Raw genomic sequence first — 18639 nt, forward strand, 5'->3', positions numbered from 1 at the left:
ACCTGCCTATTCTCTTGTAGTCGCATGCATTCTCTATGGTAGTTAGACCTTCCATGAGGCCAACAATTTTATCTACTACTTTCGCTTCTTCTACAGCTCTTTCTGATCTAGATGTTATCTCCTTTTTTTAGCAACCAAAAATTATCAGAGACTTACTCCGATCAACTGTGTTGATCCTCTCGATCAATCTATCAATCAGTGTGTGTATGTGTGTAATTACCTAAGTGTAGTTACAGAATGAGAGGTACACTCGTGGTGTCCCGTCTCCCTAGCACTCTTTGCCATACAACGCTTTGAAATTACTGACGGTTTTGGCCTCCACCACCTTCTCACCTAACTTGTTCCAACCGTCTACCACTCTGTTTACAAAAGTGAATTTTCTTATATTTCTCCAGCAGCTTTGTTTCGTTAGTTTAAATCTATGACCTCTTGTTCTTGAAGTTCCGGGTCTCAGGAATTCTTCCCTATCAATTTTATCAATTCCTGTTATTATTTTGTACGTAGTGAACATATCGCCTCTTTTTCTTCTATCATCTAGTTTTTGCATATTTAATGCCTCTAACCTCTCCTTGTAGCTCTTGTCCTTCAGTTCTGGGAGCCACTTAGTGGCATGTCGTTGCACCTTTTCCAGTTTGTTGATGTACTTCTTCAGATATGGGCACCATACAACTGCTGCATATTCCAGCTTTGGTCTAACAAAAGTCATAAACAATTTCTTTAGTATTTCTCCATCCATGTATTTAAAAGCAATTCTGAAGTTAGAAAGTGTAGCATAGGTTCCTCGCACAATGTTCTTAATGTGGTCCTCAGGTGACAGTTTTCTATCTAGAACCACCCGTAGATCCCTTTCTTTGTCAGAATTCTTTAAAGATTTCTCACATAATTTATAGGTTGTGTGGGGTCTATGTTCTCCTATTCCACATTCCATAACATGGCATTTATTCACATTAAATTCCATTTGCCAAGTGTTGCTCCATATACTTATTTTGTCCAGGTCTTCTTGAAGGGCATGGCAATCATCTAGGTTTCTTATCTTCCCTATTATCTTAGTATCATCAGCAAACATGTTCATATAATTCTGTATTCCCACTGGTAGATTATTTATGTAGACAATAAACATTACCGGTGCAAGAACGGAACCCTGTGGTACTCCACTCGTGACATTCCTCCAATCCAATACCTTGCCTCTGATTACGGCCCTCATTTTTCTGTCAGGAAATTTTTCATCCATGTTAGAAGCTTACCTGTCACCCCTCCAATATGTTCCAGTTTCCAGAACAACCTCTTATGGGGAACTCTGTCGAAAGTCTTTTTTAGGTCCAGATAGATGCAGTCATCCCAACTATCTCTTTTCTGTAAAATCTCTGTGGCTCAATCATAAAAACTGAGTAAATTCGTTACACAGGATCTTCCAGATCGAAAACCATACAGTCTGTCTGATATTATATAGTTTTTCTCCAGGTGTTCTACCCATTTAGTTTTAATTATTTTTTCCAATATTTTGACTATTACACTTGTCAATGATACAGATCTATAATTAAGGGGGTCTTCCCTGCTTCCACTTTTGTAGATTGGATCTATGTTAGCCTTTTTCCACTCATCAGCTACAACTCCTGTAAACAGGGATGCCTGAAAAATCAGTTGAAGTGGAATGCTGAGCTCAGGTGTACATTCTCTCAGAACCCACGGTGAAACTCCATCTGGACCAACTGCTTTGTTCTTGCTTAGCTCCTTGAGCATTTTTTCCACTTCGTCTCTAGACACCTCTATGTGCTCTATGTTGTTCTCTGGAATTCTTATTGTGTCTGGTTCCCTGACGTTTTCATTTTGTACAAACACACTTTGGAACTTTTCGTTTAATGTTTCACACATTTCCTTTTCATTTTCCGTGAATCTGTTTCCCATTTTCAACCTCTGAATATTATCCTTTACTTGCAATTTGAATTTATAGAATAGACCTGGTTCTGTTTTACATTTGTTTGCAATCCCTTTTTCAAAATTTCTTTCTGCCTCTCTTCTCACTGTCGTGTAGTTGTTTCTCGCATCTTTGTATCGCTGGTATGTTTGGGGGTTTGGCCTCTTCCTGTATTGATTCCATTTTTGTCTTTTGATCTCTGGCCCTCTCGCAATTTCTGTTAAACTAATCCTGTTTTCTAGTTCTGCATCTCTATTTTGGTATAAATTTTTTTGTGCCTTTATCATATATTTCACAAAATTTGACATACATCTCATTCACTCCCTTCCCTAGCAACAAGTCTGTCCAATTATACTCACTAAAATTTTTTCTAAGGTCGCCATGATGTCCTCTCCTGAAGTCAGGTTTTTCAACTATAACCTCCTTATTTTCTTCCAGATTATAACGCATTGCATACTTTATTCCTAAAAAGACATGGTCACCTAAGGGAGGAAGGTACTGAATGTCAAATATCTCTTCCTCCTTCCTGGTAAATATCAAATCTAGTATGGCGGGAACATCCCCTTCCCTCTTTCTCGTATCTTGTTTAACATGTTGATACAAGAATGTTTCCAGGATGAGGTCTCCAAATCTACAGGTCCAAAAGTCCTCTGTTCTAGCTTCATATGCTTCCCAGTCTTTGGATTTCAAGTTGAAGTCACCGACTATCAACAGTCTTGATCTGTCTTTATCCGCTCTTGCTATAATCTCGCTCATTATTGTTATAAGACCCTCTCGTTTACTATCTAGCTCCTCCTTTGTTAATGTGGTGCTTGGCGGTGGACTATATGCATTTATGACCATTAGTTTATCATCCTCATGGCAAATCTCTACTGCTATTACGTCAACTTCTCGTGGATTAGCAATCATTATTTCGTTTACCTTTAGGTGTTATTTCACTAGCACTGCAACGCCACTGCCTTTCCTAATTTTCCTGCCCCGTCTCCAAACTGAGTAGCCCCTTGGGAATATGACCTCATTTAAAATAACATCTTCAAGTTTTGTCTCTGTGAGTGCAACAATGTCTGGTGTCTGCAGCTGTATTACATCACTTAACTCCAATATCTTCGATCTCACTCCATCTACATTGGTGTATACAATTTTCAGGAACATGTTTCCCCTCTCCTTATTCTTCACTACCCCTCTGTCTAGCAATTTTGTTGGTTTTCCTTTTTGTACCATTTTACTGGCATGCCTACCCCTATCACTTTGTAGAAAAAAGAATTTATTTATTTCTTCGTTTCTGTTCTCATTGAGACGTTTTGCCTCTACGAGGTTCAGTTTCAGTTTCTCTCTGTCTTCTTTTGAAAGATCTCGTCTTAATGACCACACTTTCCCATCCTCATCACTTTGTAATTTTCTAGCATTCCTTAATACTTCTTCCATCTGTTTGCCACCATTTAGGGTGATCCTCAGAGGTCGCTCTTTCCCTTTTATGGAATTGCCTATTTTCCTTTAGTCGCACACATTCTCTATGGTAGTAAGACCTTCCACGAGGCCAACAATTTTATCTACTACTTTTGCTTCTTCTACAGCTCTTTCTGACCTAGATGTTATCTCCTTTTCTTTGCAACCAAAAATTATCAGGGACTTACTCCGATCAACTGTGTTTTGCACCAACTTCAGGTTGGTTGCCATTTCCTTTCTCACTTCCAGCCTAATGTTTGTTTTATCTTGGTTAGCAGTGTTTGGCTTCTTTTATTGCTTCTTCAATTTTTACCTTTTCCTTGGCCACTTGTGCATAGGTGAGTTGCATATCCTTCTTGCACTGTTCTATTCGCTGTGTAACTTCCTCCATCTGTACTGACAAAAGCTGTTTTTCCTGTTGAATTTCCTTACCTAACCTATTGTAGTCATTTATGTTTAAATTTGCTCTAACTTCTTCCAAAGCTATTTTTAAGAGTTTGTTTTCCTCTTCCATGGCTTTGCAATTTGTTTCCAATTGATTCTTGTCCTTGCACAAGTCTTTCACTAACCCCTCAAGACCTAAAACTTTGCTAATCAAATGGTCATTACTTTCTTTTAATTTACTGATTATTTCTACATGAGAGTTAACTATAATATCTAATTTTGCGAACTTGTTTTGTAGACTGCTTATATCAATGCTTTCTTCATTAAATCCCCCAAAACAAGCTCTGTTTTGTTTTTCCTCTTTCTGGCAGCTGTCTTGAATGTTGTTGTCTGCACTGTAACACTAGGGCAACTTTTTCTCATTCAATTTTTTCACTTCCCTTAGCACATTTGTGTTATCTCACCTATTTTTCAAAAGCACTACACATTTATGTTCCTTGGGACACCACTCACTATCATCAACCTGTACTACAACACTTAGGATTGTTGAAATATGCTGGAGCTTCTCTGATGCAGTTGTTGATCCTAGGGGTGTCACCTTTTTTCACCTTTTTTTCAGTTTTTTTTTTTTTGAGTGGGGAGAGGTGGGGTGAACAAGCTTTGTGCTATTTTCATGACTTTTTTATTGTTTGTTTACATTGTTATGTGAAGTTCTTTTGACAGTTTTGCAGCAAAGATTTTTCCTTGTAACCAGCAGTGGTCTGTTTCGTTTTGCTGACTTTGTGGGTGCTTTCCTGGTGGTGGCAGACAGGATTAAAATTCACTGACAATTTTATCATAGTGCCATTGCTATCTGTGCCTCTTTAGAGGGGACCAAGCTCTGGCTCATGGTCCTCAGTAGGCCTAAAAGAACTCTGTTACTGACGACACCCAGTAGTTTGACACCATATCATCATTGTAGCTTCAGGGAGCCACCAGGGCTCACCCAGAACTTGGCATTTCATTATATTCAACACTGGTTTTAACACTTTCGCTCGGGGATGACGCAGCATTGCGTCATCCGTTTACTGGCGGTAATGCCGGGGATGACGCAGCATTGCGTCATCCACTTTAAAAATTCGCCAAAAATCAGGTTTTTATCCGATTTTTTTGGGACTGGTTTTAAAATGCGCGCCGATGTCTTCCCATTTTCTTTGTTGCACCTAGTGGCCCACAGGCGGCGCGGCACACGCCGTCGGCCCATTGTTTTCGCTCCACTGTTGTGATTGGTGTCGCCTCCCCTCGCGTCTCAAACGTGTGAACATTTTGGCTATTTTCCGTGGCTATATTTCTTACTGCGGCTTCAGAAACTATCTACGCTTACTCCACGATGGATAGTGATCATGAACAAGGCCCTTCCAGGAAGAAAATTGCGAAAGAAAGGCGTGAAAAACAGAAGCTGAGTAGTGTACAGGAGAAGTACAAGCATGTGAGACTAACTCCCTCTAAGTTTCAGGCTGTATTTGACGATTTGTCTGGGTCATCTAGTGATGAAACTGATGTTGGTATTGATACTGATGCAAGTAGTGAACATTTAGAAACAGAGACAGCCGATGAGGATTTTGATAGTGATGAAAGTGAGGGCAGTGAGGAGTCTGAGGTTGAGATTGCCACTCGTGCGCGGCGCGGTACTGGAGCTCGTGCTAGAGCCAGGCGTACCACACGTACCACACGTACCCCAGCACCAACAGATTCTGATGATGGATGGTGTAGTGACAATACTGCACCCTTTGTGGACAATTTTACAGGTACACCAGGCTTGACTGTTCCTGTACCTACCACTGTTCTTAGATTCATTCAACTCTTTCTGACACAAAAATTGCTGAAATATATTGCCTATAAAACAAGTTTATATGCTTCCCAAAATAAGGCAGGTACTGGGCAAAGTACAAAGCACAGATGGCAACCAGTGACAGTGGAGGAAATTGCTAGATATATGGGACTGACGATCTTGATGGGTATTTGCCCGTTTCCCGTATTGTACAGGCAATGTTGTTCTTCAATTGGCCCTTATATGCACATATCCATCTGAAGAATTCTATTAGGAACATTTTCATACCTAAATGAGCGCTGTAACACGAAAATTGAGATTACCACCAGGAAATAATACTAAACATATGTGGGCGGGAATTGGGAGTGTAGCGGGAAGGCGTCTGAGCGCTCACTCACGGCTAACGCGTGGCCCGTCTTCAACTCGTTGGCGGTTGGAGCGTGACCAGGTTTTTTATTTTATATGCTAATATTCCTCTAGAGAATTCTATTACGAACCCATTGAGACCAAAATGAAAGACCTAATATGAAAATTGAGGTGACCAGAGTGAAAATAGTGAAAACATTTTATCGCGTTTGCGCGCTCCCGGGTAACTCGTTCGCACTTTCTCTGCTTGCTGCGGGTAATTAGCCGGGCTTTTGGAGTTTATATGCATTTAGTGCTGTAGAGAATTTTATTGCGAACACAACGATACCAAATTTAATCTCATAGAACAAAAATTGAGGTGACAAAGTTGGAGAGTATACACTTTTCGGAATTGACGCGCGCTTCCGTGACACGCTGGGGCCCATATTGCCCTGTCGAGGGGTGGCGCGGGGGGTGCGCGAAAGTGTTAATGAGGTGGATATTATGACTTTCATCTTGGTTTTGTGTTTTCCATCTCTGGCTTCAACCCCCGTTTCTGGAAATAGTGGCTCTGTTGATTGAATCACAGTGCCTTCCCCATCCTATCTTTAGTTTTGCTTTCACTGGTATATGCCTTCCCTTGTTTTCCTAGGTTTTTCAGACTCGATTGGCAACTTTGGTTTTCTGTTGTTCCTGCAAGGCTTGGCAAGTTGGTTTTCTCAGTGTTGTTTTCAGGTCTTGTTTTGTTGTCTTGGCTCCTTTGTTATGGCTTGGGATCTTGGCTTCTGATTTTGTGAGCCCATTGCCATTAGTGTTGCTTGTGCTGCAGCTTCTTGTTTCAGTCCTAGCCATTCTCCTGGGGAATCTTGGACATGTCTGATTTGGGCCTGCCCTTCCAGAGGGGTGTTTGGGTCTCAGGGTCTTGCTAATGCTTCTAGCATTGAGAATGTGTGTTTTGGTTAGAATTTGAGGGACAGTTGGCGGTCTTTGTGCATAACTTTTCATTTGTTCCTCTCGCTTGAGTTTGGTCATTGGTTTGGTGCTGGGATCCCTGTCTTTACCGATCTTTACCATTTTGATTCGGACACTGTTCAAGGTCTCAGCAATAGTTCTGTGACATTTGCATGAACCATTGTTGGGTATTTGGTTCTTGTACCATAGGTTTTGTGCTCCAAGGAGTGGGTTTGGAGGCCTCTGTTGCCTCCCATCCAGTCCTGGCATTTCCCTCATTAACCCTTAAACCGCGCAAATCATATATATATATATGATATCAGTGACAAAACTGAAACCGCGCACATCATATATATATGATTTCGTGTCTAGCGCTATAATTTAAACGCCCCACCTGGGATAGGGGCAGCTATAGTACAGCCACGACCGATAGTTGCCAGATGTCACCTAGAAAAAAAATCCAGGCCAACATTCTTGGGTGTTAGAGCGTCAGTATTGAGCAAGCCACCAAGGCTGGCGCACGCAGCACGAGCTCACAGCACTGCTGTTCAGCTTGTGACCACAGCATCGCCTATAAATGCCATAATATATATGATACTGCTATTATTTAGCAGTGATAGTATTACTGAAGACCCCTGACTGTGTTAAACTGACCAGGATTCTGATAATAGCAGGATTGTGGTGATATTTAGCCCTTTGCTCCATGGAGGGAGGAGCAAGGCTGTGGAGGGAGGGTTGTGGCGTCGTCTTCTGACTGTGTGTGGCCACCATTTATTGACTGCACTCACCATACCAGCTTAGTGGTTCACTATGGTGAACACAAATGTAGATACTTATATATATAACGTGTGTATAGAGTGTGATAACAGTGAGAGGAGTAGGTTGGGAGCCGCCATTTTGGTGAGGGAGGAGCATCGTCTGCACGACTTGTCATGTTGTTTACTGATGGCCACTATGGTCTTTGGCCACCATACCAGCTTATTTGTACAGGTATGGTGAATAAAACAGGTAGATACTTATATATAATGTGTGTATATAGCGTAATAACACCACAAACAATATTATTGGAGGAGAAATATTAGTGCGTCTGGCCTTGAGGGCGGCCGCCGATCAGCTGTCTGTGAGAGTAGCTAAGTCTTTGTGCCTTTACTCACCATACAAGCTTAGATGTACAGTTATGGTGAACAAAACATGTAAATACGTATATATAACGTCTGTGTATAGTGAATAAATGCAAAAACAGTATTGTGGGAGGAGAATGAGGGAAAGTGAGGTGGTGTTGAGGGAGGGAGTGGCAGTGAGTGGCTCGCTGGTGTGTGGCGGTCACTACTCGTTGCTTTTTGACTCACAAGACCAACTTAGTAGTTCATTATGGTGAACAAAACATGCAGATACTTATATATAATCTGTGTATATAGTGTAACAACAGCAAAACTATTTATTTATTGTTTTATGAACATAATAATTGAATCACTAATATGCACACCATAATTTTGAGTACAGCGATGGTTCTCACATTTTATTATATAAATATATCACAATTCACTGTATGGAATAATATTACTGCAAAAAAACTAAGAAAAAATCAATCAGAGACATTGAAATAATTAGGTAATAATATATTTGTGGCAACTGCTGTCTGACAGCTCGGGCGGAGTAGACCTTGTCTGGTGAAGGCTCTGCCAACGCCCCTTTTTTGCCACACTTCCCTACCATATTGCGGCTAAAATATGCCACCTACGATTTTTTTTATTATTTTTTCCGTGATCAGGGAACAAAAATGAACACTTCTATAAGACGAAAGAATTTTTTGGATTTTTTTTTTGTTGCGCCTGTGGGTGTGAATTCCATTTGGGCCCCTAGCGGTTTGAGGGTTAAAGTCTCCAGGGTGGGGCTATGTTTTACCTTATTTATCTAAGGGCCACTAACTCTAGTGGCCTCAATGAGGACAGGAAACCGGCAGCTTGTCGAAGGTCCCCTCCATTTGCCTTGATGATCTTTTCCAGGTATATTTTAAAACTCAACACAGTTTTGACAGGTACAGCTTTGGCGGGTAGGCAATTTATGGGATAACCCCTTGGCTGAAAATGAATCTCCTGTTCTCAGTCCTACATTGTGGCTTGATGAGCTTGAAACTATTGCTCCTTGTTTGTGTTACATCTGACTTTCTGAAGAAAATATCCAAATCAACATCCTCCAACTTGTTCAGTACAGTATTTCAAAAGTTTTAGTGAGATCCGCTGTCATGCCTGGTTTGCAGTGTTGTCAGCCCTGTGACCTTCAAGTGTTCCTGATACTAAAGATGACGTAGCTCTGGAATGACTTTTGTTGCCCCTGTGTTGCACCTTCTCCAGAGCAGCTATGGCCTTCTAAAAATGAGGTATATATGCTTGGATATAGTAGTCCAAATGATTTACCAGAGATTTATATAGTTGAACCATTACCTTCTCTTCCGCAACCCTTAAACCGCGCAATATATACATATACAGTGGTACCTCGACATAAGATTGCCCCTACTTACGATAATTTCGAGTTACGATGTAAATTTCATCGAAAAATGTGACTCGACATCCAATGGTGTCGTCGACTTTCGATATTTGTTGGTACACGTTCGGGTCGACCGAGCGCGTGGTTCCCAGTCATGCGACTGACCTGCCTCAGTTTACTACAGCTGCCCGCTTAGTGACGATTGCGCCTATAAGAAATTCTGCTTTTGTGGTGATTTTTTGCATTTTGAACATTAAATTAATTATTATATATCACGCCATGAGTCCCAGGAAAGTCAGTGGTAAGGTTCAACATATGAAAACCCATATAAGGATGACCATAGAGCAGAAACAAGAGTACAGAATGTCTCTTCCTCAACAATTAAGAAAATGTGTGCAGCATGGGAAGAATTGCAAACCTTTGCTGAAACAACTCGCCCAAATCAAGCTGCAGTAGGCCGTTGCCTTAACCTATTCAATGATACTGTGATGCATCTTTACAGACAAATGTTATAATGAAGGGAAAAACAAATGCCTCTTGACAAATTTGTAGTGAGACAAACAAGCACTGAACCACAACCAGGTCCTAGTGGTATTCAGGCAAAACGTAGGAGAGAGAGTACCCCAGAGAAAACATCACTGCCTGATGTGATAATGGAAGGGGACTCCCCTTCCAAACAGGAACAACTCTCTTCCTCCCCCCTCATCACCATCTTCCATATGCCATCAAGAGCCCTCCATAAAGGTAAGAGACACTTTGATACTGTATTGTAGTTAGAAAAAAACATTGTATTCAGTATAAAATGTATTTGTATGTTAATATTTTGGAGGGTGGGGAACGGATTAATTCAGTTCCCTTTATTTCTTATGGGAAAAATTGCTTCGACTTACGATATTTCGACTTACGATCCGTCTCTGGGAACGGATTAGCATCGGAAGTCGAGGCCCCATTGTACGATTGAGGGTCTAGTGCATGATTTTAAATGCCCCGCAAAGGATAGGGGCAGCTATAGTCTAGTCACGACTGATAGTAAACAGACGCCACCTAGAAAAAAAATCGTGGGTAACAGGTGTGAGAGCCTCAGTTCTGAGTGAGCCACCAAGGCTGGCACACGCAGCATGAGCTCACAGCACTGCTGTTCAGCTTGTGACCACAGCATCACCTAAAAATATCAAAATATTGCTATTATTATGCTATTATTTAGCAATGATAGTATTACAGAGGACCCCTGACTGTGATAAAAATGACCAGGATTCTGATAACAGCAGGATTGTTGTGATAATTAGGGCTGTAGTGGGAGGAGTAATCTTGGTGGGGAGGGAGGTAGCATTGTCTGCTGACTCTGTGTGACCACCTTTTACTGTCTGGACTCACTATACCAGCTTAGTTGTTCTTTATGGTGAACATAAATCTGGATACTTATATATAATGTGTGTATATAGTGTAATAACAGCAAAAGGAGTATGTTGGGAGCAGCCATTTTGGCAAGGAAAGTGGCGTCATCTGCATGACATCTCATGTTGTGTACTGGTGGCCACTATGGTTTTTGGGCACCATACCAGCTTATTTGTAGAGTTATGGTGAATAAAAATGTAATACCTATATATAATGTGTGTATACAGTATAGTGTAATAACACCACAAACAGTATTGTTGGAGGAGAAATATTAGTGCATCTAGCCTTGAACCAGTGAGGGCGGCAGCCACCAGCTGACTGTGTGTGTAGCTACATTTCTTTTTGCCTGAACTCACCATACCAGCTTAGTTGTACAGTTATGGTGAACAAAACATGTAGATACTTATATATAACGTCTCTAGAAAGTGAATAATAGCAAAAACAGTATGGTGGGAGGAGAATGTTGGCGAGTGAGGAGGTGAGGGAGTGGTGGCGAGTGGCTGACGGGCTAGTGTGTAGCGGCCACTCTTCATTGCTTTTTGACTCACAATACCAACTTACTGGTTCGTTATGGTGAACAAAACATGCAGATACTTATATATAACCTGTGTATATAGTGTAATAACAGCAAAACTATTTGTTTGTTGTTTTATGAACATAATAATTGAATCACTAATATGCACACCATAATTTTGAGTACAGCGATGGTTCAAACATTTTATTATATAAATATATCACACTACACACCATTGAATAATATTACTGCAAAAAACTAAGAAAAAATCAGAGACATTGAAATAATTAAGTAATAATATCTTTGTGGCAATTCCCGCCTGACAACTGGGGGGGGGGGGGAGGGGGAGCAGACCTCGTCTGGCTCCTGCTCTGTCAACGCCTCTTTTTTGCCAAACTTCCTGCCCTATTGCTGCCAAAATATGCCACCTTTTTTTCACGTGATTAGGAAACACAAATGAACACTTCTATAAGATGAAAGAATTTTTGGGATTTTTTTTTTTTTCCACCTGGCAGTGTTGCAGGACAGAAAGCCCTTAGCGGTTTAAGGGTTAAGGTCAAAAGTATGCTTGATTATCCCAAGAGTTTGGTAAGCTTCGTTTAGAGTGTTTAAGAGTTTCATGCATCAATCGTGGGTTTGGGTTCATCTTTGTTCTGCATGCTTCTGCACGTCTACCTGATGGCTAGTTATTGGTGGGCCTTGCCGGATGGCGATTGGTGGGTCTTGCCAAATCTTGCTGTATGGTGACCCTGTGCTGTAGCATTGGCTGGGCATGTGCACGAGTATTGTTTGGTCCACGTCTTGTTTTCTCTTCATGTGAGAGTTGTTGCCTTTACTGAGACACAGTTTTCCTTAAGTCTTGCGGCTCTCTGATTGTGCAAAATGGCCTCTCATGGGTTGGGAGTTCCTTGTGGTGGTCATCTGTGTTCTGGTTCTTGTCTGGAACTGGTTTTGGGCTGGCTTTGGCCACTCCCATTGCTAGGAGGTTGTTCATGATGGGATCATTGCTAGGAGGTTGTTCATAGTGTGCTTATTGCTAGGAGGTTGTTCATAATGTGTTCATTGCTAGGAGGTTATTCATAATGTGTTCATTGCTAGGAGGTTATTCATAATGTGCTCTTCTAGCATGCTCCTGTTACAGCATCCTGTATCCTAGTCTTGTTTGGCACAGTGCTCTTTATCACTGGTTCGTTCTATGTGGTGCTCTTGTTCCGCCCTGGGAGCATTCTCCTCCTGGCCTTACAGGTTTGTTTGTTACACCCTACCACCTACAGCCAGGTGGTAGGGTGGAGTATTTGCGAGAGTGATCAGTGATCATCTGGAGTGATCAGTGAGCAACTGTTTGCAGGGTTGCATTGGGTATTTTTTAGGTTCCCAGAAATTTGGTGGAGAAAGTTTCAGGATGTTTTGAACCTCTCATATTTTTATGAGCAGTTCAATTCAACAGTGTCAATCTCTGATCCATACTTGCTCCTCACCCAGAAAGATGCCTTTCATTACATTTAATGCTTAATTTTTAAGTATAATTATTTTTTAGGTTGATGTATAATGCTAGTATTCATTTTGTTTTCTTCAGATCAAAACTGCAAGAGAAGCCTAAAGTAGCTGCCAAAACTGTGCATAATATGTGATACATGAAGACGGCTTATTGTTCTGGCTCTTAAATGTAGTGGTTAAAAATGTCAGGGCTTCAGCTAGATGCAGACACACCCAGAATGTCTTCTCAAGCCAAACTGCCTGTGTCTAGGATGCCAAGCATTCAACCACAGAGCACAGATATCCCCATTGTTATGAGTGAAGATGTATATGATGGATCACTGGGCAAACACCAGCAGTGTTTTGTACTAGTGGAGGAAAGAACAGTTGGAGTCATGCCAGGTGACTCAACAGTACAAAGTCTGTTGACAGAGCAGGAGGATGCTATTGGGGTTAGCTCAGAGAAGGCAGTTCAGGTGATGCAGATGGATGGCAGCAAAACATTAGAAATGGTGAATGTGGATAATAAGGAGACAGTAGAGGTGATGCACATAGAGGATGGAAGAACAGTGGAAGTGTTGCATATGGAGGATGGCAAAACGGTAGAAGTTGTCCAGATGGATGGAGGGAAAACTCTTGAAGTAATGCACATAGATGCCGGTAAACATTCAGAAGTGATTCATGTTGATGGTAGTAGCAGCATTGAGCTTATGACTGATAATGAACCACTCAAAGTACCAATTGTAACTAACTCTCCATCTGTGGTATTTAACAAGAGAAAAGAGAAATATATGCTATCAGGAGGATGCACTCAGTCCTTATCATCCATGGCTATGAAGAGGGTCATTACAACCCAGAGTAGTCACGAGTCAACGAGTTTGAGTTTAAGATCACTGACTACCGTCAACCCTTCTATTGTACTGTCAACAGGGGAAAACAGACTGCTCACCAGTCAAGAATTCAGTCGTATGACTTCAAGAGCACCTTTCACTCCCAGCAGAAAGTCACAGGTTGTTGATGCCATCACGCACGTTAGCCCAAACATAGTCTTGTCCGGTGGTAAGGAGGTTCTTTCCCGTGGTGTCGATACCATGAACAATACTATAATAATATCTTGGCCCACCATATCATCAGAGGCAGAAAATACAATAGCAACGCAGACAGATCCATGTGATGGCCATGGGCCGAGCATGAATTTATTTTTTTGCACGTTTTTTGCTGATGGCAGTGTACAGACTCAATGTGATATGCCCATGCAGTGCCATGCAAGTGTGTCTACTGTCAGTAGTGTCCGCTTTGGAGCACGATCTAAATTACGGATTAATGGTGATCATAGTGATGATAGAGACCCATTATCAATCAAGATGGAAGGAGAAGAGGGTTATGATTCTGAGTTAATAGGTAAGCCTTATTCCTTACCTTCAGTACATTTTATCAGTAACAAAGTATCTGAGTTTGAATATTTATGCTTGGCATTTTATATTACAGTACATATATTTTACTGTATTTGCAATTTAGTCTCATTTGTGTGCTTATAAATACAGTACAGTATATATATGGTAAATGTGATAATATATCAAGGTCAGTAATTATTATTTTATATAAGGGCTTTGTCAGAAAGTAAGTTAATTACAAATAAACATTTTAGAAAATAGAGTAAGTTTATTGGTGCAGCTTCTTTTTGTGGAATTTAATTAAAAAACAAAGTTGAGAATACCATCCATGGTTGTGATATCTTCTGCACCAGTTAGTGATTCTTATGCTAAATATTAATGAATCATAAGTTATAGATTTTTATCCTTTAAATTGATTTACCTAACCTTACCAGAAAGTGGCACTGTCTTTGTCTAGTGGTCTTGACAGGGATAGGAAGCTAGTGGCTTGTCAGAGATCCTCCCATTTGTCCTGATAATATTATCCAGCCAGATTTTGAAATTCAACAGTGTTTAGCATTTGCAGCATCTTCTCTTAGCAAGTTTTTGTTTTAATCTGCACCACTTGAAATGCATCCTAGAATAAGAGGAAATTTTCTGGAGGAAGCCCCATCGACTCCCCCGAGCTATCCAAGCTGATATGGATATACAGTGTATTAGATTTCTGGGATCAGTCAATGTGCATGGAGTTCTAGGCATACTGGGGACCCTGAGCCAGAACCTGACTCCTTCAGAGAGGCATGAGGAGCAATGTCCTATAGAAACCCCCGTGTGGTTGAAAGCATTATATGTCTGCCTTCGACCGGGTCAGGCACCCAGAAAGGTAGGCGCACCAAAACAAACCCCTATTCTGGTGAAAACATTGCTACAAAGAACCGAACGAGTGGACAGAACTCTCCAAATAAAAACAAGCAAACTATCATGATGTCACCACGTTGCTGCGCCGCTGTCTGTGCACCCCCCTCCCTCCTCGGGAGGGGAAACTGGGAGCCCCAGACCTTTATGTCGGTTACCCACCTTTCAGTTCTAGGCTGATGTGATGCTGGCAAGGTCGTGTGCCTCTGGCTCCAGCAATTGTTTAAGTTCTGTGCCTTGTGGTGTGGTGCTGAATCTACAGTCGGTGTGCGAGCCAGGAGTGATTTCTTCAGTACTCGGGCTGCATGCACCTGGGTTTTCTTCCCCTAGGTGCCCTGTAAGTACAGTACTGCCCTTGGAGCTTAGGGCCACCTTCCACAAGTCACCTTGGGATCTACCTCAATTGTGTCTTTTGCTGCTCTGTGATTGACCGCCCTTGGAGTCAACTGGGGTTTCTGTGTTCCCCTGTTGTCTCTGGGTAGGGGTAGTTTTCATCACTGGTAGGGGTGCAGGGTACTGTTCAGCTAGTTATCACCTCCGTATCCCAGTTCCGCCTGAGGTACAGGCATACCTCAGAATAAGAGTTTAATCCGTTCCTGGAGACGCCTCGCCTTCCGAAAACTCGCATTCCGAAGTTAATTTCCCCATAAGAAATAAAGGGAAATAAATTAATCCGTTCCTGACTACCCCAAAAACCCCACATCAAACTAAATTTTTATACCTAATTCATCTAAATAAACCTACAAAACTGTGTTCCAGTTATTACTTACCTTGCTGTCGAGTGCTGTAGGCGTATGGAAGATGGTGAGGAGGAGGGGGGAGGAGGAGAGGAGTTACTGTTTGGAAGGGGAGTCCCCTTCCATAATCACATCACATAACCCCATGCCTTGTAACACTATGGATACCACTTCTCTTTCTAAATTTTTCAAACCAGCCCCTGCTTGCCTTAAACTCTTTCTTATCTGCATCACTCGTTGCAGGGGTATTCTTTAGAAGGTCTTCGTGCAACACCCTGGCTTTCTCACAAATAATGGCCTCCGAAACACTATCACCCCTCAACTCCTTGTCGTGTATCCAAATTAATAACAACTTTTCCACTTCTTCAAGTATTTGTGGTCTTTGTGCCGTTAATGTTCTTACTCCTTTTGCCACTTTAGCACCCATAATCTTATTTTTCTTCTTAAGTATAGTGCATATTGTTGATGTGGCTTTGTTGTACTGCCTACAAAGTTCAACAACACGTGTACCGTTCTCATGCTTCCGAATGATCTCTTGTTTCTCCTCTATTGTCATCCTCGCATGAGCTTTCTGGCCTTTATCCTTACCATGGCTTTCTTGGGACCCATGGTGAGATATATAATAACAAATTGTATAGACAAATCACCAAAAATCCAACAAAACACTGAAAATCCGCGAGAAGAATTGATGTGGGGGTAGTCACTGAGCGCGAGACAATAATAAACTGAGGGGCGGCGGGGCGGAGGGGCGACGATCGCCGAACCACCACGCGCTAGGTCGGCTGTACGCGTATCAACAAACTCGCGTCCAAACTCGCCTCCCGAAGTAACCATCGCCTTCCGAGACAAATTTTTGGAGTAAATACACCTCGCCTTCCGAAAACCTCGCATACAGGGACAATCGCATTCCGAGGTACCACTGTACATTGTCCTCTTGCGGGGGTTTTCCTTTTCTTTTTGTCTAGTTGCCTGGTGGAGGGTCTGCCACTTGGTTAGTCATATCCTATTGTTACTTGGTGGTCCTCCACTAGGCCCCTGCGAGTGTACTGTACTAGGCCCCGGGGGTTCAGCTTTAGCAGATTGCTTGGTAGTTTTGGGCAGCAGTTAGCAGTACCCTGCCTCCCTTAGCGAGATAAGCGACTAAAGGGCCCTGGGAAACCCTGCGGGGGGCTCTTTGGTCCAATGGATGCGACCCCTGCGTCCCCTCTCGCTTCGTGTGAGGTTGAAGGTTGCTCTGTCCCCTTGTCTCTGGGTGACGATCTCTGGTTGTGCCTCCGCCATGCTGCATGTAGGATTAGTGATGCTTCGACTAGGAGTTGTGCGAGTTTTATTGTTTGTACGTGCTCCAGTTCACCCAATCTACTGCTAATCATATGCGGGTGCAGGCAGCTTCAGTGTTGCATGCTCGGTTCATGCAGCTCATGCGATAGGTGCTTCCTCGGATGCCCCGCAACTGCCCCGCTATAAGGACCTGGACTCGGGGGTGTTAGTTGCATCGGCTTTGGTTCTGTCCGCATCCCCCCTTGTCCTTTCCCTTCTGTTGTGTGTTGTTGTTCTCCCCAGGATGCACAACAGGACCTTTCCCTTTGTGCTTCTAGCTTCGAAGCGTATGAGGGTTTCGGAGTCGGTGCAAGGTTTAGTTGGTGTTGAGACTCGGGCAGTTTCGGGGGGAGTTTCCTTTCAGGGTGATGGCAGAGGCATTCGAGCCTGGGCCCCCTTTGTTCCTGCTTTTTTGGCGGCTCCTGCATTTTCTTTAGAGCCGGGTGGGAGGGGGGGTTGGAGGATGGCTGAGCCCCAGGTCCTTGGGGTGAGGTTCCCTTACCTCATCATGAGATTCCAGGGTCTTCCTGGTTGGCAGACAGCCCTATATTCTCACTGAAGGCTTGGCATGCATTCTGTCGCTCCCGCATACTTGAGTAGCTCATGTGGTGTTGCTGGTTTCCTGGGGGCGATTTGAGCATCTCACTGCATGTTTGTTTGCCCCTGCCCTTCCGCTGGATGTTGGTGTGGTGCAGCTTCATGGGCAGGTTCTTTCCATTTCGACTGCATTGGTTGCAGAGGACTTGCGCGCGTGTGGCCTGTTGGTTTCGGCCTTGCGTTTCTTTTGCCTGCTCGAGCTGTCTACGGACTGGCTTGAGGAGGTGCTTGGGGCCGCCTCTGGGCCTGGTGTGTTATCCTTGGCAGTGCATGCATCGTCTGCGTTGTTGAAGCTGTTCGTGCCAATATTGAGGAATGGGGTTTTACTGATTTTACTTTGTCGCGTGTGTCGGCAGGCAGAGCTCGCTTCTTTTTTGGAATCCGCTTGGGCCCTGGCTCTTTGGTTGTCTTCGCTCTTTTGTTTGTTGCTGTTTGCAGAGTCTGCGGTTGTGCAGTATCTGCAGGCAGCTTCATCCAGTTGCCATACTATGTCGGACTTGTTGGTTCTCCAGGAGGCTCGTGGCGGCCTTCCTGGTGGGGTCATGCCAGGGCTCGGGGTTCCTCCTGTTGTGGTAGGCCTGTGATGCCAGATTTGGTGCTGGTGCGGTCTTTGGAACCTTCTGTTTCTAGTGGGCGTGATGATCGATCTGTGCGCCGCCTTGATTCTCGTATGAGGCAGCGGCCCTTTTGTGGTTCGTTCCATTGATGGGGTGGTGAAGGGGAGGCTCGCCCCTGTTTGCTCATGCCTGGACTCACGATTTGTGGGCCTTTCGGGTTGTTTCGTGCGGCCTGCAGTGGTGTTGAGTGGCCCCTCTTCTTTCGGGGGATTCGGGGTTGGCGGGGGTGGGCCTCATCTCCTGTGCTCTGTCAAGTCATCTCAGAGTGGGTTTGCTTGGGTGTGGTCGAAACGGCCTTGTCCCACAGGTGGGTTCCTGCCAGTTTCCGGTTCCGAAACAGCATTGCGCGGACCTCAG

General features: G+C 43.1%; 1 protein-coding gene across 3 annotated transcripts in view; it reads left to right on the top strand.

Annotated features, from left to right (window-relative positions):
* LOC123746413 (tryptase-2) overlaps positions 1 to 18639 on the top strand; it is a 108911-nt gene that overhangs the window by 16876 nt on the left and 73396 nt on the right. For 2 of the 3 annotated variants that reach the window (XM_069314774.1, XM_045727947.2), the window contains exon 2: positions 12824 to 14124. In XM_069314774.1, the coding sequence (XP_069170875.1) occupies positions 12927 to 14124 (1198 nt within the window). In that variant the 5' untranslated portion in view covers positions 12824 to 12926. Of the gene's footprint in view, positions 1 to 12823; positions 14125 to 18639 lie in introns of those variants that run through there. The other variant, XM_045727949.2, reaches the window with a different exon arrangement.

Source organism: Procambarus clarkii, chromosome 80, assembly GCF_040958095.1.
Source record: "Procambarus clarkii isolate CNS0578487 chromosome 80, FALCON_Pclarkii_2.0, whole genome shotgun sequence".
NCBI lineage: Eukaryota > Metazoa > Arthropoda > Malacostraca > Decapoda > Cambaridae > Procambarus > Procambarus clarkii.